Source organism: Cynocephalus volans, chromosome X (assembly GCF_027409185.1).
Source record: "Cynocephalus volans isolate mCynVol1 chromosome X, mCynVol1.pri, whole genome shotgun sequence".
NCBI lineage: Eukaryota > Metazoa > Chordata > Mammalia > Dermoptera > Cynocephalidae > Cynocephalus > Cynocephalus volans.
The window spans coordinates 180,342-206,478 of NC_084478.1; the positions used below are offsets into that span (position 1 = coordinate 180,342).

Here is a 26,137-nt window from a genome sequence, read left to right on the forward strand (position 1 = left end):
TGAACAAATGACAAGACTAAGCATGCTCAGAAAGTTCAGGGACCTTGTCCTTAATCCCCTCTGCTCGGTTCCCTTCATGACTGTCCCAATTATGTGACGACAGTGCTCTCAGCTTTACTGGTACAAGTTGAAGTGTGTCCCCCCAAAGAGATGTGGAAGTCCTCATCCCTGTACCTGTGAAGGGGATATTATTTGGGCCTTTACTGAGGTCATGATCCTATATCACTGGTGTCCTCCTAAAAAGGGGGAATGTGGACACTGACAGACACGAACACAGAGGGAAGAGGCTGTGAAGATAGAGGAGAAAACAGCCACACGACTGCAGTGATGCAGCCACTGAATCCAAGGATTCATTCCTGGAGCCTCCAGGGGCTGGAAGAGGCAGGAAGGATCCTCCCCTGGAGCTTCTGGAGGGAGCATGGCCCTGACACACCTGGATCTTAAACTCTGGTCTTCAGAACTGGGAGAGGGTAAATTCCTGTGGTTCTGAGTACCCCTGTCTATGGCCCTTCATCACAGCAGCCCCAGGAAACTCACATGATCATCCATTTGGTGACTGAGCAGCCCCTCACTGCTTTTCAATGTCCTTCCCCTTTATTTTTTAACTTTGATTTCTAAACAGTAATTCATTCAAACATTCACACACACAGGGGATAAAGAAAAAATCTCCAGCTCACCCTGTCCCTCATCTCCGCAGGTCCCACACCCACCCACGGTAACGTGAGTTCCTTCTGCATAAGCGAGCATGTTCTACACCCCGTGTGAAACACAGGGGAGGCAGCCATGAACGTGGCTCTGCTTTTCTCTCTCAAGCACATATCCCTGAGGCCTTCCCACTTCCATACAGAGGCCCTCCTCCTTGTTTTCTGTCTTCACAGGAGACAACCGTGTGAAGGGCCACAGCTGATACAGCCAGTCCTCTGCAGAAGGGTGGTGCGTTTGCTCCTACAGACAGTGCAGCCATAAAGACCCTTCCACATTTCTTGTCCTGCACACAGTCCCACAGTGGGACAGCAGGATCAAATGACGCACCCATCTGCAATTTTTCTGACATTGCCAAAGGGTCACCACTCACTTTCCCCACTATTAGTAAGAGCACCTTTTCCTCCACCACCTCCGTCAACAGAGCACATGTGCAAACTCTGGGATTTGTCAGTCTGATGGGGACACTGACATCTACTGGCAATTTTAATTTACACCTATCTTACTATGACTGAGGTTGAGCATCTCCTCAGATGTTTAAAAGACAAGAATACTTCCTTTCCTGTGAATTATTTGACAAATGCTTTGCCCATTATCTTTGGTCATCATCTTACCAATTTCCAGGGACCATATACTTTACATTTTAGATGTCGAGAGTTTAGTCCTTTGTCTCCAGTCACTATCTGTCTTTGGTTTAGGATGTCTGTTAACATGTAGGAGTTTTTAGTAGTCACCTTTATTCTCTCACCTGATGGCCAATGCCAGGAGCTACATGCAAAGTTAAATCTGATTGTGCACTCTCTATTTGCAAACTTATGCCGTGGGATAAGACTGAACTCCCTCAGTGGCTTACCAACCATTCCACAGCCCATCTGAGCCACGAGAGGCTTTGGAGATGAGGAGAGGCCCAAGCCTGACAAGGGAGACACATGGACTGACCGACACAGGGAGAGAGGATGAGCTTCATGAGGACCCGAGTGTCACAGGCCCAGCCATGTGTCACAGAGGAGCCAGATGGGCCATTCCAGGCAGAGGCAACAGCCTGAAAACCAGGAAGACAGGGAAGTTAAAGTCCTGTCTGGGCACAGCAAGAAGTTCAGAGAGACTGAAACCTGCAAACACAGAGGAAGAGGGAGATATGAACAGCTGGAATTCACCTGCCCACCACAAGGCCTTCACGACCTCCCATTACACCACAGTTCATGTTACTGCGAGGACCCAAGACAGGGAGGATGCTGAAGAATGGACAGTGAGTCAGTGTCAGAAAGAATCTCAACACGACAGACATGTGCCTACATACAAGTGATGGGGATAAAAGAGAAAATCTGCAGTTTAGCTGGAGCCCACCACGTGGTGTATCCAACCACAGGGTCCACTGCCTTGACATCCCCGGCACTCTGAAGGGACGTGAAAGGTGAATGGTGCTGAGAGCCACACACAAGGACCCACTATCACCATTCACCATATCTCCTGAAGGCAGATGAAGACATATGTGCATGTGGCTTCCCAAATTCCAAAAAACTGCAAAGCAATTATAGAAGGTAATATTTCACCTCTATAGAATACAACTACGTCTTTGATGGTTCTAAAGCACACGAGTTAGAGATTCCAACCACAAGCAGTAACACTAGCTACTGGCTTACTAGTCAGACTAGAGTTTCCCGAGTGTTCCTCGTAAATATTCTTGGGCTATCTATCTGCTGGTCTGGTTATCTCCAAATGAATCAGCAGGCGTAACAGGAAGAAGAAAGAAAGGGAATGAAGCCCAGACAGCCAAACTGGCCTTGAATGACGGATGTGTGGTGTTGGCAGAAAAGAGCCCCCAAATCAGTCACAATGTGACAGACTCATGGTGAGTACAGATCCAGTCCTCCGTCTTCTCCTCTTTCTCAGACAGCCGCGGCAGGCTTCAGGGGTCTACCATCAGACCAGCAGCAGCATTTCAGATGTACTAAAGCCACCCCCGGCACACCAGGGCTGCCTTCGGGCTCACCTAGGGTCGTGCAGCAGCGAGGCTCCCAGGCAAAGGCAGCCATGGCAACACCACCATCCTCAAGCCCTGCTGCCCACACCTTGCCCGATGGCAGTGCCCACCTGAGTTGCTGCAGCCAGGTGCTGCAGGTCTATCTGAACTGGCTCATCCATCTCCTCCTGGGGTGGACAGTGCCGCTCAGCCCACTCTCGAGAGCACCTCAGAACTCCTGCCCTAGACGCGTCTCTCTGACTCCTGAGAAATCGGACACAGACATGCTCTTGCCTTCCAAGAGCTTAGACCTGGGCATCTGGCAGGGGGAGGAGGAGTCTGGGGCAGGGAGGGAAGTGACTGAGGGGCCTGAGAGGCTGTGAGGCAAAGGCACTAGGGCATGGTACGGCTTCACCAGCCCTGCCAGCAGGAGGGCTCCTCTGCATGGGCGCCACATGGGCCCTTCCACCAACACGCTGCTACGGGAGCAGGGTTCCCGGGTAAGAAGTCTGAGAACCACTGGACTGCAGTGCCTGGGAGAGGGCAGGTGTGTGGGGCTCCAGCTCAGCCCACTCACTGCCTGATGCAGGGCCTGTGCACCCACACATGCACTGCCCTGCCTGCTTTCACCCAAGACCTGCTCTGACCCCACCTACCACAAGGGCGTCCCTGACAGACAACGCACACAACACATACACCCTGCTGCCCCTTCACGGTCCTCATAACCTCAGGTCACAAGGTTGTCCTCCACAGGCAACATAAACATCCACCCCCATGGCTGCTCTTTCACGGTCCCCATCACCCCAAAGTAAGGTCACAAGGTTGTCCTCCACAGACAACACAAACATCCTCCCCCCACGGCTGCCCCTTCATGATCCTTGTCACCCCAGGTCACAAGGTCACAAGGCTGTCTTCCACAGACAACACAAACACTATCCACCAAGGCTGCCCCTTCACCCCTGGTCAGGCTCAGTAGTTTTTTCTGTCATCCCCTGTAGAAGATTCATAAAGCAAATGTACTTCACAGGGCCTGGTTTTCCAAAGCCTTGCAGTTTCAAATATTGACCTTGCAAGGACAGGACATTTTCCCCAGGCTATTGAGTCTCTGTTGCAAGATAAGAATTGTAACACAGCAAGCTTGCTAGCTCAAAGACAGACAAGTTACTGATTGATATGTAAAGATCCTGGGAAATTGTGGTAAGAAGGGAATGTTTGCTAAATCAAGCCTTTGTTAGTGGATCACTTAATTGTCTAACAGAATGTCATCTGACTTGTTTTTACTGAATGTTACCAGCTTCTATTGTAAAACTTGTTAAACTGTACTTAGCAAAACCCCACCTATGTCTCTTCCTGTAACTTGTTGGTCTGGAGAATAAATGCAGGAAGAGAACCCCATGTCGTGGTTAATTTCCCAAATGGAAGAAATGCTTTGCTGTTGAGGGTGATGGGAAATTAATCCCTTTCTGGGGCTTCTCACTGCTCAAAAAGAGATGGGCTTTGAGTAATCTTTAGTGGCTCTGTCACCCAGGGGAAAAGGGGTGACAAATCCGTGGGAGGCAAAGCAACAGTCCCTCAACTAGAAGGAGCAAAGGCCACCTCCCCACACCTGGCACAGATCAGGGCCTCAACAGTATACCTCAAGTGAATACATGCCCAAAAGAGTTTTACCTGAAGGGAAACACCTTCCCCTTTGTTTGAGACAGTGACCCCAGTGAGCCACAGCAAGAGACAGTGCATTTCCCAGTGTCCACAGTGCATCCTCCCTAAACAGAACTTCCTGCCTCTTGGGCCTCTTATCAACAACTCACCTCCCCTTAAAAAAAACACAATATGGGTTGACACATTTCTGGTATGAGGTTCACAGAATTTATATGAATTTATAAATTCTTAAAGTGGGCTCTCACACACCTGTTTTGGCAACACAATGACTGAGGTACTCAGAACAATCCTTCTTCTGAAAGCGGCTAAAAATATTGGATAGACTATTTTACAAACTTCTCGAGTACATCCATAGGTGGCAAGAAAGGAAGGATTTCTCAGGCCACAGACATCAGGAGGGAGAAACCCAGCAAGGGTGGTGGAGCCTGAGCAGGTTTTGCCTTCAGGAGCATGGGCCAAATGGGGTAAACTGAGATCATACTCACAGCCTTGTAGAGCTCTGGGGAAAGGAGGCAAAACCCATTTCCTCGAAGGAGGCTGCCCCTAAGTGGGGATCCCAGAAGGCTTCACCTTCAGTGAGAAGAATGAACTAAAAATAAGTCCCACCCCACCCCTGACCCCTGGGGAATAAAAGGACAAACCTGGTGCTGTATCAGGGAGATGCGGAGGGTGGGGTGGGGACCTCCCCTAAGATCTTTCAGCTATAGCCAGTCACTCAGGCTTGCAAACAGAATTTATATCACCCGGATGGATGGCGCAAAAACCTCAAGCCGAAAATGTGAAGTTATCCCCACACTGGCCCTGGAAGCAGCAAGATCTTCTCAGGCGAAAGCCAGCACTCAAAAACCCCCCAAAGTGTCAAGGAAAATGAGCCATTGACAGTCAAAACTCCCCAAAATGCACACAGAAATAAGGCACAATGTATGAAAGCCAGCAGCAACAAGAGAGAACAGGATCAAACCCTCAAAGTCTTCAGAATCTGGTATTATCTGAATATAAAACAAATCTGCTTTGTATATCTTAAGAAATAAAAGAGAGGCTTAGAAATATGAGTAAAGAGCAGGCAGATTAAAAAGAGACCCAAATACAACTTCTAGGAATGAAAAATAGATAAGAGAAAACAGACTTGTTGGATGGTTTAAAGAGCAGATCAAGCACAGGTTAAGGGAGATGTAGTGACTGGAAGAAAGAAGTGAAGAAAGGGTTTCCAGCCAACTGCACTACAGAAGCAAAGAAGGCAGCTGCTAATCTGGACCTCCACAGTCTGTGAAGGTACCAGTTGAGAACGAGATTAACAATGAGACGTTTTTACACCAAAAAAAGGGGGAGGGGGGCGTGTGTTTGCCATCAGCAGACACTTGTTCAAAGAAATGCTGGGGAATGTACTTGAGGTGGAAGCGAAGTACTCCCAATGGAAGGTCTGAACAGCAAGAAGGAGCAAGGGCCCAGGCAGGAAGTGCAAGTCTCAGCACGCAGGCCACAGGAATCAGTAAAACACTCCCTTAAGATGACAACAATAGCTATCAGTGAAACAGTTACTGGTAGGAAGTGTGTGAGAGTTTGTGAGTTGGAAGGAAAAGATATTAACTTTGGATCTGGGAAAATCACGTAGTTGATAGGATAAACTAGTGAGCTATATTTCTAGTGAGCTAGCAGGAAGTGCATACTAGAAACTGGAAGATGAAAAGATAAAAAAGGAGGCAAGAATGGAGAGGATGAAGGGAACACAAAAGAAGATAGTAAAAATAAATAAAATGGATTGTCATAAAAAATCTAAATGGAGTAAATGTTCCAGGTAAAAGACAAGAATCAGATTGGAAAAGAAAAATAATATTCATTTATGAGACGCATATATGACCGGACACAGAAGTTGAATTTTTTTTAAAAAGATGGAAAAAGATATATCAGGCAAACTAGACACAAGAAAGCTGACGTAGCTAGGTTAACATCCGTAAAGTAGACACAAAGGGGCTCGACATTCCTAGAGACAGGGAGGGCCCCACATAAAGCTGAAGAGGTCAGTCGTGGGGAAGACAGACAGCGCTGAGTTTTTCTGTGCCTGCCCTGCCGATGCAGCTTCAGCACTGGCCCGGCAAACCCCACTAGACAAGTGCCGAAATGCAGCCCACGGGAAGGCTGGCTCAGCCACCCAGGCACCCAAGATGGAGCAGACCAAACAGCAAAAAACAAAACAACCCAGTGTGGACACGGAAGATTTACAAGTTTAATCTCGTGGACATAAATAGACCACAGTCCCAGCACAGCTGCAGAGAACACATTCTTTCCCAGCACCCAAGTCGCAGTTGGGAACTCGCCACTTTGTGGGCCATGAAACAGGTCTCAGCAGATTGTGAAGGAATAGTACAGACCGTTTCCCTGACCTCAGTGGGATTAGGCTAGACATCAGTGATAAAAACGTAACTAGCAAAGACTTGTGTGTAAATGTGTTTGTGTATGTGTGGAGAGAAAATTCTAAAGTAGATCTCAGTCCTCTCAAAAACTTAAGACAGATAAACAAGAGGGCATTTGGTTTCCAAATCATCCCCCCTTTAATCCTCCTCAGTGTGTGCTCCATGCGTGCCTTGTAAAGCCTCTGTCACCCACAGTATGCTGATAAAGGCAGTGCCGGCCTCACGAAGAGCTATTTCTGTAGAGGGCATGGAGAAGAGAGCTCACTGAGTCACAATTCCAGCAATCACAGCTATATCTGCTGGCTTCCCCAGCACACACACGGGTTTGCAAAACATGTCCACAGACGACTGAAAACAAAGCCTTAGTGTAAAACAACTGTCTCTTTTTGCACAGATGTTAAGTGCCCTGTGAGGGTGTAGAGAAGTTCCACAAGACAGCCAGGTGTGTGGCTGGCTTCACATCTTCTCCAAACACAAGCCTCAGACAGACACACCCTGACGGGGTGCTTGGGTGACAGCAGAGCAGGGAGAGTGCCTCAAGGAGAGCAAACGGCCCTTGCCCCAATCCCAACAAGATGGTGCCCCGTTGAAAACCACGGAAGGGGTGACGGGACCACAAGAGGCTGGGAGAGGTCCGCTCAGTGCTGGAGGCCAAGCACAGCTATATCCCTGGGAGGAGCTCCCTACACAAGCCGACCCCCACCCAGGCTGGCCACCGGCCCAAGCAGGCAGTATGAAGCACGGGGTCCCTGTGGTATGGGACATGGAGAGCTCAGCTGAGACAGACACTCATGGACTCCAGGTGAGGTCGCCAGCCACCCAGATGATGGACGTTGCCCTAGACAGGAGGGACTACTGCAGGCCATGAGCTTCCTCCCCACCCACACTCAACTCCTCGTGGGCCACCTCCACAGTGCTCGCAGAAGGTTCAACAGTTAAACTTGCAAGCGACATGCTGGATGGCCGAATAGGAGCCAAACGGCCAAAGCTTAAAACAACAGGGCCAAACATGAAGATGAAAAAGCCAGGCCTGTGCATATGTTTGAAAGTCCTCTCAGCAAACTGGGGAGGACTGGCTTGCAGAGGGCTACACAGAAAGTCTCAGAGGTGTCTGAGCTCCACAGGGCTGATGTGGGCTGACAGACATCCAGACAGACCTGTGCATGCAGGCCAAGGTACAGGTCAGGGCTCCAATCACAGCTGAAATGCCAGCTCACCTGTGCCCACATCTGTAGGAGTAGCGCTATCTCTGCGCTGCACAGCACGTGCACAGTGTGAGTCTCTGCAGAGGCCCCGGAGGCAGGGTTGTGGGATGCAGAGAAGGTCAGCCACCACCACTGCAGCGACTACAGGCAGTATGTGTGAAGGGCACCTGCACCCACCATCTTGGGGGCGGGATGGGGTGACAGCAGACTCCCAGGGTCCCAGGGGCAGAGCGCAAGGGGGATTCAGCACCCTTCCTGCACACTTGGAGTGGCTGGAGCCCAGAGACCAGGCTGTCACCACAAAGGTCAGCTCCACATGTAGGAGACTGCCACACCGGGTGCAGCTTTCAGTCTCAAGTGGTGCTGTGCAGGGTCTGCAGGCCAACTTGAAGGACCCTGAGGAGATGCTGGACAGTGTCTATGGGACTAGGACTTTGTCCCCTGTTCTAGGAGGAGAGTCTGAGAGTGGACACACCAGCCAAATGCATGGAGCAAGCAGGTGGCCAGCAGGAGACGCTGGCTCCTAGAAGGGGAAAGGCCAGGATCGTGCTGGGGCTGAAGCAGGCAGCACAGCTGTCTTGACCCACGGGGCCAGGGAACAGAGTCTGCACAGTCTTAGTGCTTCTCAGCATACGGAAGGCCCACAGGTCCCCAGGCAGGTGGACAGGCAGACACAGAACAGCTCAAGTGAGAGAACAGCTCGAGGACAGAGAGAACAGCTCGAGTGAGAGAAGCGTGGCCCGGAGCCCGCACAGCCACCTCCAGATGCGTCCTGAGGCCAGCGGGCACAGATCACTAGTGCGAGGACACAGGCGATGGCCAGGACAGGGCAGAGTTCAAGGGTGGGATTGGAACCCGCGATGCTGCTTGACCACGGCACATCTCTATACACCTTGGTGTTACTGCATGGGGGACCCCACTCTCCACAGATTCGATGGTCAGAGCAAGGACCAGCTGCTCCCTCACCCAGGCAGACAGCTGCCAAAATCCCCACAGGACTTTGGGTCCTGTGAGGACGATGGGCTCTTTTCATGGTGACCATAAGTGGCAGCACTGGCAGGGAGGGGCTGAGCTCTGGCCTCCCCACCTTGGTGGGCGGGTGGCAGCAGTAAGGGGGTTAAGTGGAAGGGAAACAAGGCGGGAGGTTCTGGGCAGTCGGAAACACATCCATCAGGGGCTCATGGGTGTGACTGACATTAGCAAGGAAGGTGGTGTCCATCACGGGACCTTGAAAACAACGCCATGGCCACTCTGCGGGGAGTCTGAGGGCAGAAGTCTCACCACAGACATCTACCTGTGACCCACCCAGGGCTGACCCACCCAGGGCTTCATGCAGCTGTGGTCAGACCCCCCAATGGGCAGAACCCTCATGCAAAGAGCTGGGAGACTCACCCCTTCTCCCCAACACCCCCAAATACCCCCAAATAAACCTATAATTCACCCACTATACCGTAGAGAACACTCACTTTAGACAATACAAGCCTACTTCAAAAAGTTCGTGGGAAAAGAGAATTAAAAGATAATAAAATCTTTCCATGAACTTTTAAAAGTGCCTTTGTATACATGTATGTATTCTCATTCCCAAAGAGCACTGCTAAAACATATTTTCTGTAAAATGAAGCAATATCTTGTTAAAGATATTCACAGTTTCCCAAAAAGTAATTTTTGTAAAATAAAGTCATCCTAAAACAATCCAGACTTTTGTGAAAAGGTTCTGCCTGGAGCTGGGAACCCCCTCACAGGTAAAAGGCTCTCCCAAGTCACAACAGCAGAACAAAAGAGTGACACCCATGTTGGAAGGAAGAAGGATCTCCAAATTCACCAAACATTCTAGCTAATCATTCGAGAGAAATTCTATCAAAAATCTATTTTTCTATCACCCAAAACAAGTTCATCAGCCAATTTCACTTCCAAATTAAGATGATTTCAAGGAGACTTTCCTTAAAAACAAGAAACAAACTTACAACCACTATCCTCTTGCTGACAAAATTTCAGAATTTGGAAGAGAAAGCTCAGATAGAAAACCCAGAAACTATGTGAAAGTTGAGATGTGATCTCAGAAAAAAATTCCGATTAAAATATCAGCAGAAAGCAGGTCTTGCCCCGCCCCCTGGATGGTTTGATTCAATTTGATTTTTTAGGCTGCTTAACTCCTTGCACTGAGAAAAATGCAAGTTTTAACGTGTCAAATGTCCCTGAACCAAAATGCAAGGCATTTTAGTGAGAAAGTGAGCCCAGCCTGTCAGGCGGAGACCCTGCCTCTATTCTCAGGGCCCAGGGCGTGTGAGGACGTTACAGCCACAGACAAAACCTAAAGTTACCAGACGACACCAGTATTGTCATATGAAAAGTCTCATACTTTTAAATTACTCGATACTCTCAAAACTAATATATAAAATACACACAAGGAATAGACACAAAGACAAATTTTACTTCTTCGAGCCCTTATGAGAATTGAGATTAAATCTCAAAGCCAATTAGTTATTAAAAACCACGCTGGGTGAATTGCATGGTATGTGAACAATATCTCAACAAAGCCTTCTGAAAGACAAATTAGTGTATAGTAAAGAATGCTGTGTGTCCCAATAACAGAGGAGAAGGGGAAGCTTCACTTTCGTATCCAGAAGCCCCCCAGCGTTTATCACTAACAGAGTTACTATTTAAATTCAAACCTCTGCAGATAGCCCTCTTAGAAGACAGGCACTTGAGCTTCTCCCCCCTCACGGCAGGGGTGGTGGTCACAGCTATAACCACAGAGAAGGCGATGCGACACTCTTCTCAGAGAATTCTTCCTAACAAGCCCGGGAGGCGGGAGGCCCAGACACAAGCGCCTGATTCTCTGCGGTAAGCTGCCTACCGCACACACAGCTAATCCCGCAAACACCCCTATTCACGCCACGCCACACGGGACACCTGGGTCTTCACACACGACAGGCACCAGGCACGCTGCGGGAGAATGGCACGCAGAGCCACTGTTGAGCGCCACAAGCCCACAGATGCCCTCACACAAGGGTGTGCCGCAGGGACACAGCGTGGCAGATGGGCAGCCCAGCTGACCTGGACCTGCTGGAAGGCCTTCAGTCTCTTCTTGAAGCGGGATGGCAGCACGAAGTCACAGCCCCGGGCCAGCGAGGCCAGCTCCTGCCGCAGGTCAGGGTCCTGGCGCAGGGACAGCTCCCTGAGCCGCATGCCGTCGGCTCGCATGGGCCTCCGGGGGCCAGGCCAGGCGCTGCACTCTTGGGGCAGGACAGGGCCGGCGGGACGCTCCAGGTGGTGGCTGAGCTCAGCGCACTCCATGCGTCACCCTCCTGGCGCTCTGGGGACCGGCCCTGGGCCGCGCGCATTCCACAGGCTGAGGAGGGCGCATGGCGAAGGAGGGTGGGGGAGGCAGGCGGCAGCCGCCCCTCCCCGACCCGCGGCTGTGCAGAGGGAGCCTGGACCGGGGACACGCTGCCTGCTCCACTCCACTGTCCTCACTCCTCTCCCCAGCCTGGAATGTCCCAGGCAGGAGGGAGTTTCTGCACAGCAACCCCATCACGTGTCACCCCAGATAGCATATAAACAAGTGAGGCAGGAACAGATCTCTGGGAAAGACGGCCAGCCTAGGGGACCCAGACAAAAGCACGCTCCCCAGAAACATGAAGTCGGTGCAGGACAAAACCAAATGTGGGAAAAGGTTGAGCCGAGATCCCAGATGCAGACAAGTGCAGCTGCTCCTCTGCATCTGAGCAGCACACCTGAAACAGAAGGGTCTGCCTGCATCCCCACGTCCTCCCTAAACTTTAAAAGTCTGAAAAATATAGTTGAACTGCAAGGGTACTGTAACATTTTCTTCTCCGTAATGAGGGAGCATTCAGGATTTTATTTTCCTTGCCAGTTTACATTTTGGTAACTGCACCTGTTTGCGGTCGTATGTAAAACAAGAAAGCAGGGGAAGTGGGAAAAGGAGGTCTAGGAACTCTAGGTGAGGATGAAAGAACACTCCAGGTGCATCCACCTTCCTGCCCACCAGGAAGGAAGAGGAGACATAGAAGCTGATAGAACTTGTGCCCACGTTCGGTGCTGTCAACACAAAGCCTGGAAGGGCCCATCTAGTGACTGGATTCCAGAAGACTCACTCAAGGTCTGGGTCAAAACTAAGACAGATGTTAATACACACGCAACACCAAAGCAGAGCAGAACTTCAGGGACCAGTCCTCACTCACATGCAACAAAAGTCCTGCCTGAAATGAAACGGGTAAGGATATAGTAAACTTGAGAGACTTTACCAAAAAAACAAACAAAAAAACCAGAGAGAGAACCTGTTAGGGTGGATGACGTGATCTGTGTGCGTGGCTGTGCTCTGGTCAGCAATGACGATGTCACATCTGCCTCACCAGCACGGCCTGGTGGGAACAGCATCCCACACAAGCATCAGAAAAGCCCCCCCAGAAGTCTCAGTGCCCCCACGACACCTCACCTGGGCTTAGCACACAGCTAAGTGCCTGACCAGCAGACACAGCCCTTCCTGGTGCCCTGGGGATGACAATGCCCAGGACACAACCCTGAGTAGTCGCAAAGCATAAGCCGAAGCACAGAGACTTCCTCATCCACCTTCCTGTATTCCTCTCTCTCTTTTAAAATTAAGACTTTTTTTTTTAAAGCAGTTGTAGGTTTACAGGAATACTGAGGACCCTCTGTCCGGTTTCTCCCATTATTAACATCTTGCATTACTGTGCTGCGTTTGTTATAGTTGCTGCATGGACATATCATCATCACCCAGAGTCCACAGCTTACACTGGGGCTCACTCTTGGTGCTGAACATTCTATGGGTTTGTACGAATGCATATGATGTATCCCCCATCACTACAGACAGAGTAGTTTCTCCGCCCTAAAAACCCTCTGTGCTCCACCTGTTGGTCCCTCCGTCACCTCCAACCACTGGCAACCACTGACTCTTTCCTGTTTCCATTCTGCCTTTTCCAGAATGTCCTATAGCTGGAATCATACAGTGCGTAGCCTTTTCGGATTGGCTTTCTTTCTTCATTCAATCTTTGGCACTGTCTCTTGCCCCTAAGCATAACCCCCACCCCTCACTAACTTCTCAAACTCCTGTTCAGGAGGAGGAGGTCTTTCTCCCGCGTTTCTTTCTCCTCTGCGTCTCTTTCCCCACTCCAGCCGTCTTCCCCATTTCTTTATTGTCCTCTGCCTCTGACCCCTCTGAGTTCTCCAAACAGAAGCTGAAAGACAGGACCAGGGGAAATGTATTCAAACTACGAGGTGACAATTAAAAACAAAATGCACCGAGTAAACCGTGAGGTGGACGAGCACACAGCACCCAAGTCCTGTCTGTTTTGTTCAGACCAGACACCACACACGGGCCGGCCACCCAAACACACTGGGATGAGCCAGATGCAGGAGCCAATCTACTGTGACCTCATGACGCACATCAATGATCACATCAACAAAACTGGGTGTGCAGGGGTGAGTGAGGCACACCTCTCACAGGCAGTGACCTGCTGTGCCATGTGGGGTTTCTACACCTGTGTGCCATGAGCTGCCAAAGACAGGCCACCCTTGCTGACCGTATTCCTGTGCTGTACTCTTTTCCACAAACCTTTCGGAAGAGATGCTATTGTGTAGCTTGGCCCTTGCCATGCCACTCGCAGCCCCTCTGCCACGTGGCTCTGCAGCTCCTCCCACCAGAAAGTGGAGTCCATGTCTCACCCTCAAAATTGGCCTTGGCTCAAGGACCTTTCTGGCCAACAGGTGGCTGCTGAGCCTGGAGGTGTTCCTGGATGTGGGACGTCCTCCTGCTGTGCCTAGAATGCACTTGTGTGTGCACAGGGCTGGGGGATGGCAACCACACGGAGCAGAGAAGAGCCGTCCCCTGACCACAGACACAAGCAGCAGCCCAACTGAAGATCGCCCATCTGAGCCTGGTCCAAACTGCCTGCCCACAGAGTGGTGAGCTCAGTGAACGGGTTCTAGTCAGTAAGCTTGGGGGTGATGTGTTTACACAGCAAGAGCTAACAGGTACGCCGATAAACGTGCGAGGAATGGTGCAAGACACAGACAGTGAAACCAAGCCAGAGGATCAAGCTGGTCACAGTTCACCGTTTACAGCATCGCCAGGTTCTGTAAAACTTTGTCATACGAATTTAGTTCCTCTAATCCTATTTTTAAGTTTCTGTAGTTGGTGTGAGCACATATGCACCAACTAGAATAGTGAGGGTGCTGACTGAAACAGCAAAGGACAGAACCAAATGTGTGCAATTAAATTTGTGCTACAAACCAGGAACTTAAATCCAAATTAAAACAAACAAACAAACAAACTTGCACTCATTAATCCACTTCTAAATAAACTTTGGGGAAAGACTGTGGTTCTTCAAACTCTCAAATGTCATTTATGAGAGAGAAGGAAAGAGACAGAAATTAAGACCCCCAGCCCCCGCCTTCTGACTTACTTTTTAAAATGCTTCTCACGAAAAGCGACTGCAAACCCAGTGCTGGGAACAGCTGTAATCGCTGCTGCACACTTGTTCACTGAGCTGCCCTACCCCCGAGAGCCTAGATCCTGCCACCGTCAGTAGAAGCCGTTAGCATCCCTGGAAAGGACATATCCTAAACCTTCAGCACAATCCAGAAGGTAGGTCACATTATCACTTTCAAACGAGGAAACTGAGGCAGAAAGGAGTTAAATGCCATGCCCAAGTCACTCAGTGTCTGGCTAGGCTAAGGCCTGGAATCCTCACAGCACCAATTGTCTAGCTCTTAATCCTGTTTGTGATGCCTATGCCAGTTGTGGTGCTCTCTTACCTGCTGGTAATCCTGCACCGACTGGACTGATTGTCGAGCTAAGGCTGGGTCTGGAGCTCATAGACCCCTCAAGCCCATTCACAGACTGGGTCCTCAGACCCCTCACATGCCAGGCTGGGTCACCAGACCCCTTCATGCAGGTCTATGAGTTAGGTAACCAGCCAAAAGATCCTTGGAAGCCGTAAGTTTGGAAAAGTATGGCCGTGCCGGGCAGACACCCGAGGCCGACACCTGCCCGCCTGCTTCACTAAAACACACACTCTCTCTCTCTCCCTTTACCTCTCTGACTCTCTCTTTCAAGAACACAAGAACAGCAACAAAACCAAAAAGATACACTGGCGCACATGCACACTAACTCCACACACACACACACAATTTGCTTACAATGGATGTGCTAAAACCACACCCAGCGGGACGGGGCGAGGGTCCTGACCAAACCATGCTATTTTCCTAACACTCAGCTATCAGGGCTGGAGCTGGACTGGGGACAGGCCGGTGGCCCTGGTCTCAAGGCCTCGTTGCCAAACAGAGAACATCTACCTCCCCCTGTAGTGACTACTTTTGAAAGCTGCACGACTGTTTAAGCTTTCAGAAACATGGAGAAACTCAACGCATGAAAGGGCAGCGTATCACTCACTGCATATATATTTTTTAAACCTTGTTAAAGCAGCCCTGGCCAACACATGTCAGACACCTGAGCCATGAGCTGCTCTGAAGACAACGTCATCACAAGAAGCAGGAAGAGTCCATTGCAACAGGAGGCAGATGCTCGCTGGAAAAATGCTTGTGAAAAAATTATTTAATTGTGTCTGGACCTGGCCCACTACCTGTGACAACAGAGAGACCCTGAGACTGACAACACAGACTGGGGATTCCTGAGGCCCTCTGCAGGCACGAAATTCCCTAGGCTTTCAATAGACACAACACAGGTTTACCTTTCCTTAGGTATTCATTCTATGATCCTCTGAGCACTGAGCCAAGTGTTGTCCAGAAATACTAAGAAGTGATTTATCTCCCACAATTTACTGTAAATGAAATAAATATTGCCAAAAATCAGCTCCAAGACCCATCTAAAGATGACTGTATGTAGTCACACTATTTGCCCAAGCGGGTCACCTGGCTCTGGCAGCATCTCCTGTCCCTCTGGCTCCTAAACAGAAGGACAAAGGAGGAAGGGAGGCTACGTGCTCTAGAAGAGTGGGTGGAATATGATAGGAGAGAGGAAATGTTTCCATTATTGTGCAATTCTGAGTAGTTTTACAATGCCCACCGTGACTTCCTTTTTCACCAATAAGTTTTTAAAAGCTCATTTTTTAAGTCTTTGAATTTATCTTTCAACACTGATTTCTGAATCACATTGATAGAGTGCCGCTAAGGTCAAGGGTTCAGATCCTCATACTAGCCAGACACAAAAAATAAGTAAAAATAAAAATAAATCACATTGATTACAGAATGGGGTCTGTATGACAGCAAGTTCCTCACATTTTTCAAACTTGCTCTGTGGTCTAGGATATGACACCCAGGAAAACACAAGCAGCTTTCAAAACTGAAGGTAAGACTTCCCCTGCCAGACACAATGGAGAAGCAGATGCCTGAACTCTAGAAAGCATTTTAAGAGAGACCATCAATCCTGTCTCATCTCTTTCAGGAAAGAGAAATTCCAAACACATTTCACGAGGACAGCATTTCCCCGATACCACAGACTTTTCAACAAAAGAAAACTACAGATCAACATTCCTCACGAACACAGACACAAAATCTTAAACAATATATTAGCAAACAGAACCCAACTGCACATAAAAAACATTAACCTTGCCCAAAAGGGGTTTATCCAAAGAAAGCAAAGTTGGTTTAACATCCAAAAGCCAATAAACAAAACAACACATTAATAATCATGTGGAAAAAATTTGATAAGATTCAACACCCATTCATGTTAAAAATTCTCAAACTAGGCATAAAAGGTAACTCACATCAACTATAAAGGGCATCTGCCAAAGAACCGCAACTGACATCCTCCTTAATGATGAAGACTGAATGTCTCCTCCTAAGCTTGGGGCAAGGTGAGGATGTGTACACTCTTGGTCCAGTACTATGAACTAGAGGGCCCAGGCAGAGAAATTAGGTGAGGAAAGGAAATCACAGGCACACAGATTAGAACAGGAGGAGAATGGTTTCTAATCACAGGTGACAGGACCATCTTGAATGCAGACTCTCTAAACAACTACTAGAACTCACAGCGAGTTCAACAAGTTCACAGGATGCAGATCAATATGGAAAGTCAATAGTATTTCTATACACTAGCAATGAACAGGGCAAAAATTAAATTGAGAAAACAATTCCATTCACAATAGCATCAACAAGAACAAAACACTCCAGGAATTTGCTTAACAAAGGAATTGCAAGATGGGTACACAGACCTAGAAACACAGCTGAGAAAACACACAGAAGACCTAAATATACGCAAGGATGTTCATGTCTGTGGACAGACGACTCTGTACTGTTAACACAGTAGCTCTCCCCCAAACGATCTGAGATCAACACAATACCCATTAAAACCCCACCTCCTGATGGAGCCCCCCATACCCCATCTCCTGACAGAAACTCCCCCCGCAACCCACCTCCTGATGGAGCCCTGCACCCACCAGCAGTGATAGAGCTACCTCTGCATGACAGAGGAGCACAGACTCTGTTAGAATTGTTCTTAAGCTGGTGGTTCCCCTAAATTCTTCCACTGATGAGACAAAATTCTAATCTTGGCAGATGAAAGCAAGAACAGCACCATGACTCTGCTCTCCTACTCCTTGTGGGGACACAAAACAATTGCACCATCGACCTCTGAAACTCATGTCCCCAGAGGACCTCTACACAGAAAATTCATTAAAGTCTCTTCAGTTTTCATCATCTTCTAATTAGAAGTGTATTTGTTCAAACGGCTCATTTTAGAATAAAAAATCAGTGAGCAAACATATGTTATTTTGGAACATTCTACATTTGAAAGGCTTATCACGGGGAACCTACTTTTTGTGAGAAAATGTTTTTCTGAACACCCAAACCTAATAGCATAATTAGTAATAGGTAAACCCATGAAATATGAAGATGACCCAGAATCTGAGCATATGATCAACACATCTCTTGACACTGGTATCTTTTTAAGGCCAACGCAGACCCAGAAGTGTGACTACAGAAATTACATAAAAGTATATAGGAACAGGCCCTTTGCAGACCAGGGTTTCTCGGCCTGAGTGCTACTGACATTTGGGGCTGATGATTCTCTGTGGTGGGGCCGTCCTGTGTGCTGTGGGATGCTGAGCAGTGTCCCTGGGCTCCACCCACCAGACGCCAGCAGCACAACCAAAAATGTTCCCATACATTGCCCAGTGTCCCCATCTAGTCTCAGAGGCCCTCCCAGGGCTCCTGATGCTCGCCTGGGTAAGAGCCCAGGCTGGGTCAAGGGATAGTCATAAGACCGACATCACGTGTGCCCAAGAGCTCACAGACAGTCCCAATGGAGATGAGAGATTGCTACAGGTCTCTGCTGTGGAACTTTTCTGAAAACACTCAGGTGATGGGTTTTGAAAGCACCCATCAGCCCAGCCCCAAACCCTGAGCCCTTCCCATAAAGCTGCCTTGAGTTGCTGATGAAAGAACACTCTGTATGTATAAGCCAATAAAAAGTTAAGTCTTGGGCAGCAATATCAGCAAACTGGGGGATGAGAGTGGGGGTAGGGTCTACCATTCTTTTCTAATGTCAGCAGTCATTAAAATCTCTTCAAAGAACACAATTTCCTGAAAGTTGAGGGGATCTACGTAACTGCTGAACGCGACATGACCTCCAGTGGGGGACATCAAACCTCCATGTCTTTGTCCGGGATTTTTTCTGTTGGATGAGAGCTCAGATTCTGACGCCCTCTGTAGGCCCCTAGGTGACACCTCCACTCACCCACACAGGGGTGGACGGCCTTGCTCGAGCTCCCAGAGGCTTTGGGGACTGCGGGGTCAGAGAATAGTGGCTGTGGGCTCTGTCTTAGTTGGAGAGCCCACCCTAGATTCTCTCGGCCTCACCTCCAACCTCCCTCCTAAACCAGGGCTCCCAAACCACTGTGTTCTGCCAGGTGGTGACCCCTGGGACCTCAGGACAGCCAAGTGAGGATCGAGGCTCCACAATGGCCCCCTCTAAGCCCCAGGGGCTTTGACCCAGCTCTGCAGAAGGTATCCCCAAAGGAACTCAAGAGCTTGCTGCCACTGCAAGGAGGGCTTGGCCCAGACGTGGACATACAGCTCAGCAGGTAGCTCCCACTGTGTATGAGAAAGCCAGTGAGGGATGGAAGGGAGACTGCGGCAGGATCTGTATCCCAGGCCCTTAGGGCACCTCAGAACCCACAGCAGGGCCAGATGGGGTGCAGGGGAAATGGCAGCTCCAGACAGCAGCCCTGAAGCTCAGTCACCAACCACAGTGGGTAACGTGCTGATGTGCCCTCTTGGTGAGCACATCCTGACCTCAAGTTGCAGGCACAGTCTGCAGAGCGGAGCTTCCTCCCTCTTTTCAAGGCCCTGAGAGGAAAGGCTCCAGTGGACTCAAAACCCACCCACATTACCTCAAGAAACTTCATCATTCCACTTAATAAAAGAAAAGGGAGAGCAATTAGATCTGTAAACGATTTCAATGGTTGCAGATTTTTGAAGGCTACAGAAAAGGGTTTTGAGCATTTTCCCTCCTACTTGCACAGAAATGCTCATCAGTGCCGACTATGAAAAATATGAACAGATCATTGTGAAAAGGCCAACAGGAATTGGATATAGCCAGGCATAAACCTAATGTAAAAGTAACAGTCTCAGAGCAAGTGCAAGGCTCCCACTCAGAAACCTTCCAAAATCCCAGTCCTGTCCCAAGGGTTTTCAGGTAGTTTTCTGTCTTCCAACATCTTTGGTTATGAATATGTTGATGAAACATTACATGAACATGTAGATGAGACATTAAGATAAATACATATGTGTGTATGTGTGTGCTCAGGCAGGCACACATTTACCTCCAAATAGCCCAATTCTAACATTTTAAAATGCAGGCCCACATCCTGATAAAATCAAGGGTTAACTGAATACCAAAACTACACAATGGCTACAAGAAATTAAAAAAGATCTAAATACATGGATAATAAATTTAACCAAGGAGGTATTTGAAGTATGCATAAAGCAACTGTACTTCACAGGGCCTGGTTTTCCAAAGCCTTGCAATTTCAAATATTGACCTTGCAAAAGACAGAAAATTTTCCCCAGACTATAGCCTCTGTTGTAAGATATAGAATTGTAACAGAGCAAGGTTGCTGGCTCAAAGACAGACAAGTTACTGATTGATATGTAAAGATCCTGGGAAATTGTAGTAAGAAGGGAATGTTTGCTAAGATCAAGCTTTTCTTGGTAGATCAACTTAACTTCTTGAAAATTGCTTTAAGGAATGTCTATTGTTAAACTTGTTAAACTGTACTTAGCAAAAACCCCACCTATGTTCTCTTCCTGTAACTTCCTGGTTGGGAGAATAAATGCAGGAAGAGAACCCCAATTCATGGTTAATTTCCCAAATGGAATGAATGCCTCTATCTTGAGAGCTCTGGGAGATTAACCCCTTTTGGGGGCTTCTCACTGCTTAGAAGAGATGGGCTTTGAGAAATCTTTGGCAGCTCAGTCACCCAGGGGGAAAGGGGTGACAAATCTGTGGGAGGCAAAACAGAGGTACAAGAGTTGTACACTGAAAATTGCCCAACACTGCTGAGAGAAAATTAAGATACACCTAAACAAATGGAAAGACATCCCATGTTCATGGATTGGAAGATATTTTTAAGGTATCAATTATCCCAAATTGATCTACAGGTTCAACACAATCCCCATCCAATTCCAATGGGCTTTTTTGGGGGTGAGGTGGAGTAGAAATCGACACAGATTTTCAAATTTATATGGAAATGCAAATGGCTTAGAATAGCCCAAGCAATTTTTAAAGAACGAAGGTGTACTTACATTACCTGCTTTCAATATTTACTGTAAAGTTATATTAATCTACAAAGTGCCACATAGGCAAAATTTTAAAAAAGAGAAAATAAAAATAAATTTTAAAAAAGATTGAAAAATAGTGACACATTGGTGAGAGGATAAACACACACGTCTGTGGGTTAGAAGGAAGAGTCTGGAAACAGACCCAGACATACACAGTCAATAGATTTTCAACAAAACAACTCAATGGGAAAAAGAAAGAGTTTTTAACACACGGTGCTGGAGGACCTGGACATTTCCTTTCACACCACGCACAAAGATCTGCCCGAAATGACCAAAGGCCTAAGTATAAAAGCTAAAACCATCAAGCTTTTAGAAGATAAATAGAGAAAATCCTTGAGACTTTGGGATAGGCAAACATTTCATAGACAGGACATAAGTAAGAATCAAATAAGAAAAAACTAAAAAATTAAAACCTCTGCTCCTTGAAAGACTAGAAAATGAAAACACAAGCTACAGACTCAAGAGAAATATATGCAAAATGTATTATCTTAAAAGGGCTTGTATTCAGATGATGTATAAAGAGCTCTTACAACTCAGTAAGAAGATAACCCAATTTAAAGAGTAGACAAAAGATGTGAACAGATGCTTTGAAATGGAAGCCACGTGAACGGCCACATGAGAAAACACCCAACATTGCACAGCTACCGGGAAGCACACATTGACATCATGAGGCACACACACTCATCAGCACGGCTGAAACTAGCAAGACTAGCACAGATGAGGAAGTGGAAGAGCAGGCACCCTTACACACAGCTGCTGGAAACATTAAGTGGTAAGAGCATTTTGGAATAGCATGGGGCTCTTTAAAGATTTTAGTTTGCATATGTTTTCTAAGTTAAACATGCACTCACCATACAACTTGGCAATTCCACTCCTAGGTATTTACCCAAGAGAAATAAAAACATTTGTTCACACAAACCTACGCACAAATGTTCACACAGCTTGATTCATAATAAAGAGTGGAAACAACCCAAACGGCCATCAACGCTGGACTGATACACTGTGGAACAGACACACAATGGAATGCTACTCAGCCACCAAAAGGAACAAAGAATGATCAACCTCAGGGCTGCATCTCACACAGTTTATGCTGAATTAGAATATCTGTGTGACATAAGAGTACAGAAAGTGACAGAAAGCAGACTAGGGGTTGCCTGGGGCCAAGAGACACAAGGCGACTTTTGGGGAGAGAGGGATTCTGTATTTTGACTGTGAGGCTACCTACACAGGCTTACACATTCGTCGGAACACACTGTTCTGCATGCTTAAATCAGTGCTTTTGACTGTGTCAACTACAACTCAACAAGGTTGATTTTTTTTAAGTCAATGGTCAAAAAAATTTTTCAATTCTCCTTTTTCCCCCAACAGTTTCTTTCCCTGCCATCTCTGCTTCCTTATTCTGAGAGGGGCTCCCTGCTCTGCATTCATTCTGACCTTAACTCTGTGTGTGTGTGTGTGCTGATAAGGGGATCGCAACCCTTGGCGTGGTGTCGCCCTCACCGCGCTCAGCCAGTGAGCGCACTGGCCATCCCTATATAGGATCCGAACCCGCGGCGGAGCGACGCTGCACTCCCAGCGCCTCACTCTCCCAAGTGCGCCTCGGGGTCGGCCCCTGACCTTAACTTTTAACAAACATTCACTCAACAGGTAGCATTTCTACCAGGCACAGTGTCACTACACTCCCCAAGTCCCACAGAAAAAAGACCTCTCCCTGCTTTGAACACCTGTGGAACTTCATTTCCCTTAACTTCCACTCTGCAGAACACATGATCTTTCCACACACATCCAAATTGCCCTCCTTTCACAGAGCTGAGCTTCTGAGAATATTTCCAGCCCTAAGGGGATTCACACAAAGTCACGGGGTCATGAAATACAAGAATTTGCCTTAGTGTCTGGACTTCTGTCACTGAAATATTTAATGACAAAAGGGGCAGCTTATTAGCGACCCCAGTGAGTAAGTATGCCATGCAGGGGAGCTGTCATTACTACAGTAAGCAGCAAGGGGGGCTGTCATCACTAGAGTAAGCATCAAGGGGGGCCATCATTATCAGAGTAAGCCTTCCGAGCCCTGGCCCTCCTCACACATCCTACTTCCTTAGCAAGTGAGGAATTTAGGCAGGACTCTCTAAAGTGCCAGGGTTGTGCAGTTTATTACTGGGAAAGTGCACTGGGTCAGAGCTGCAGGGGGTCCTGGGGCCATGAGCTCCTGTGGGTCCAGTCAAGCCCTGTTCTGGACACTGGTGGAGGGCCTGAGCCAGATGGCCCCCAAGGCTGCCTCCAGCTCTACTTCACATTATCGTCAGACACTTACTTTCTGGAAAATGTTCTAAGATCCATTAGAGTACGTCAGACAACCACCAGTAACTTACAACCAAAAAAGTTAAGGTCAGAATGAATGCAGAGCAGGGAGCCCCTCTCAGAATAAGGAAGCAGAGATGGCAGGGAAAGAAACTGTTGGGGGAAAAAGTGGCTGTCCTGGGACTGACACCCACTTCTTGCTCACCACTTAGTGGACAGCCCATCTGGGGTGGGAAACTACTAGACTACATAAATACAGCTTCATGATATGCTTAGTGCTGTAGGTGGGATGCTGACGTCGAACTGAAAGACTGTCGATGTTATCAACAAGTTCCAAAGGAATATCCTTACTATTTCATGCTTTAGAAGTATTCTGAGGGCTGGCCTGTGGCTCACTTGGGAGAGTATGGTGCTGACAACACCAAGGCCACGGGTTTGGATCCCTATATATGGATGGCCGGTTTGCTCACTTGGCAGAGCGTGGTGCTGACAACGCCACGTCAAGGGTTAAGATCCCCTTACCAGTCATCTTTAAAAAAATAAGAAGTATTCTGGACATACAACATACACCAACTGTACATTCTTCTGTAACATCTGGAGACAACGTTTCATACTTTAAACTGACTAGGTATTAAATGACAGAAAGCATCTTTTTTTTCCCCCAAACACACTGATGTCCAGCTGTAATTATCACAGATTTAATACCAGACACATTAGGGATAAAACCTCTAGGCTCACTCGGTAAGCCGAGGAAAAGAAACTGCTAAGAAGTGGGTAACAAAAACGAACCTAGAGGATTTCCCACGTGGGACTACAACTGCCAGTGATAAGATGTTCAGTACATAGGGCTTTCTTGGGGTCGGGGACAGGGACAGACTAAGTGTGAAACCGTGTCGTGTCTCACGTTCTCTCGACAGCCTCGTTCACCTGTGGTACCGCTGCAGAGAGCAGGACTGAAACCGTATTGGGACCTAAAACCGAATGGGCTGTAGGCAAATTTTAAAAGGGCAGTTTTTTTCTTGACATACATTTCTCTGAGTTCCCTCTTTCCCCATGGTTATTTCATATTTCGAAGCTTGGTTATGGGGCAAGATGACATCATTTACGGGAATATAAAGTTGTTTTCCAGCCAGCCTGAAGCTACGCACTTGCACTACTAAGCAGACTCTGAAATAAGGCCGCAAGCATTCACGAGTGTCGGCGAGGCCTTGCACCTGAGACTTGCACGAAACCCTCGCCGCTCACATACCTTCCCTCCTGCTTTTCGTTCCCCACGTTCCCTTCCTCACTCCCCTCTTCAGGAACCCCTCTGTGAACCTGAGTTTCTGAGACGGGTTTAGCCTGACCCTTCTCCTGGTTTTCTGGGGAGATGCCTTTAGCCTGGCCGTCCCCTTCAGGTTTACCGGAGAGATGGGTTAGCCTAACATCTCTCCTCGGGTCACCAGTATTCCGAAACAAAAGGTGACTTCCATTTCCACCAACATTTGACTTTGGGGGCAGGCAGCGGACCTGTGAGTTCGGTATCAACTTTGGGGCGCCCTGGCCAGGAGCCCAGTGTGCCCTGCGATAGCATCAGAGAACGGTGACTTACTACTCTCGCGCTGACGGATCTCCGAGTGCCCCGCGCGTGGGGCCCATTCCTGGGGCTCGTGGGGGCTCCCAGGGGGAGCGCAGGGGCCGGGCTGGGCGCCCCGACGGGCGGCCCCCGCGGGTCGGGAGAGCTGGGCCCGGAGGCGGGGGTCCAGGGCCCCGGCAGCCCCGCGTCGCCGGCGCCTGGCCCGGACGACTGGATCCTGCGCAGGCAGTCTTGCAGCATGAGCTGCGTGCCGGCCTCGCTGAGCCAGCGCAGGAACAGCTCGTCCACCTTCATCTTCAGTACCGGCTGCAGGACCTTGCCGGGAGCCATCGCGGCGGCTCGACCCGGCCCCCGCGCCCCTTGCCGGCACAGGCCCGAGCCCACCCCTCCCCTGGGGGCCGCGCCGACTCGTGGGGGCCCGGGGCCTGGGAGGGGGGCGGCGGCCGGAGACCGCGAGGCCCGCCCCGCTGAGGGCGGCTTCAAAACGGGCGCGCCGACCGCGCCGCCAAATAGGGCGCCCACGTCGTGCGTCATCACGGAGGGGACGTCATCACAGCGGTGACGACGCCGCCCGCCGCGCGAGATCCTGTCTGCCCTTGGAGCCGTTGTAGGGGGCGTTAGTGGGGCCCGGGGACGGGGACGGGGACTGTGGGGTGGCGGCGTCCCCACTCGAGGTCTTTCTGCTTTTAGGATTTTTATGGGTGCGGCCCACGCCGTTGACGAGACCGTAAGGGCGCGGAGGTGCGAGCATGCGCAGTGCGTGCCCGCCGGAGAGGGTGAGGGGTCAGCCGCTGCGTTGAGCATGCTCAGTGGGTGCCCACTGGTGGGGTGGGGGGCAGGATACGGAGTCGAGCATGCGCACTGCGTGCCCATGGAAGCAGGGTTCTGGGGGCCAGCTGGCCGGGCGTGCGCAGTGCGTGCCCGCCGAGAGAAAGCGGGAGGGAGGGGGAACGGGAGCGACCTTGTGTAACGGATGGCCCCGGGAGCGCGCGGGCATGCGCGGTGCGTGCCCGTGGAGGCGTGATTCTGAGGCCTGTCGGTCGAGCGTGCGCAGTGCGTGCCCGCCGGGAGCGAGCAAGAGGCCCGGCTTTGTCCGAGCGAGAGTGAAGCGGGGAACGGGAGTGAGCATGCGCAGTGAGTGGCTCCGGGAGCAGGCGGGCGTGCGCACTGCGTGCCTGCCGAGTACCGGAGCGAGCATGCGCGCTGCGGGCGCCGGGAGCGCGTGCGAGCCCTGGAAATGTAATTTTGCGCTACCCCAAGGCTCCCTTTTAGGTTAGTTTTGTTTATCGAGCAGTGATGATAGGCCGGAGAAGTGCGACTCCTTTAAACAGTGGCTTTTTAGGATGAGAATTAGCTGCCTTGATAATTGCAAACATAGTCTGTGTTAAGGGAAGTGACTTTTTGCCCGAGGGCGAGCTTATCGCAGTGTCTGCTTTTAGCAGCACGCGGATGCACCTCTTTCCCCACGTCTCGCTTTATT

General features: G+C 49.3%; 1 protein-coding gene across 3 annotated transcripts in view; it reads right to left on the reverse strand.

Annotated features, from left to right (window-relative positions):
- PPP2R3B (protein phosphatase 2 regulatory subunit B''beta) overlaps window positions 1-25,169 on the reverse strand; it is a 61,583-nt gene extending 36,414 nt beyond the window's left edge. Inside the window, exon 1 of one of the 3 annotated variants that reach the window (XM_063083130.1) lies at window positions 24,673-25,169. In XM_063083130.1, the coding sequence (XP_062939200.1) occupies window positions 24,673-24,987 (315 nt within the window). In that variant the 5' untranslated portion in view covers window positions 24,988-25,169. Of the gene's footprint in view, window positions 1-10,997; window positions 11,437-24,672 lie in introns of those variants that run through there. The other 2 variants (XM_063083131.1, XM_063083132.1) reach the window with 2 other exon arrangements.
- Window positions 25,170-26,137: the final 968 nt, after the last annotated feature.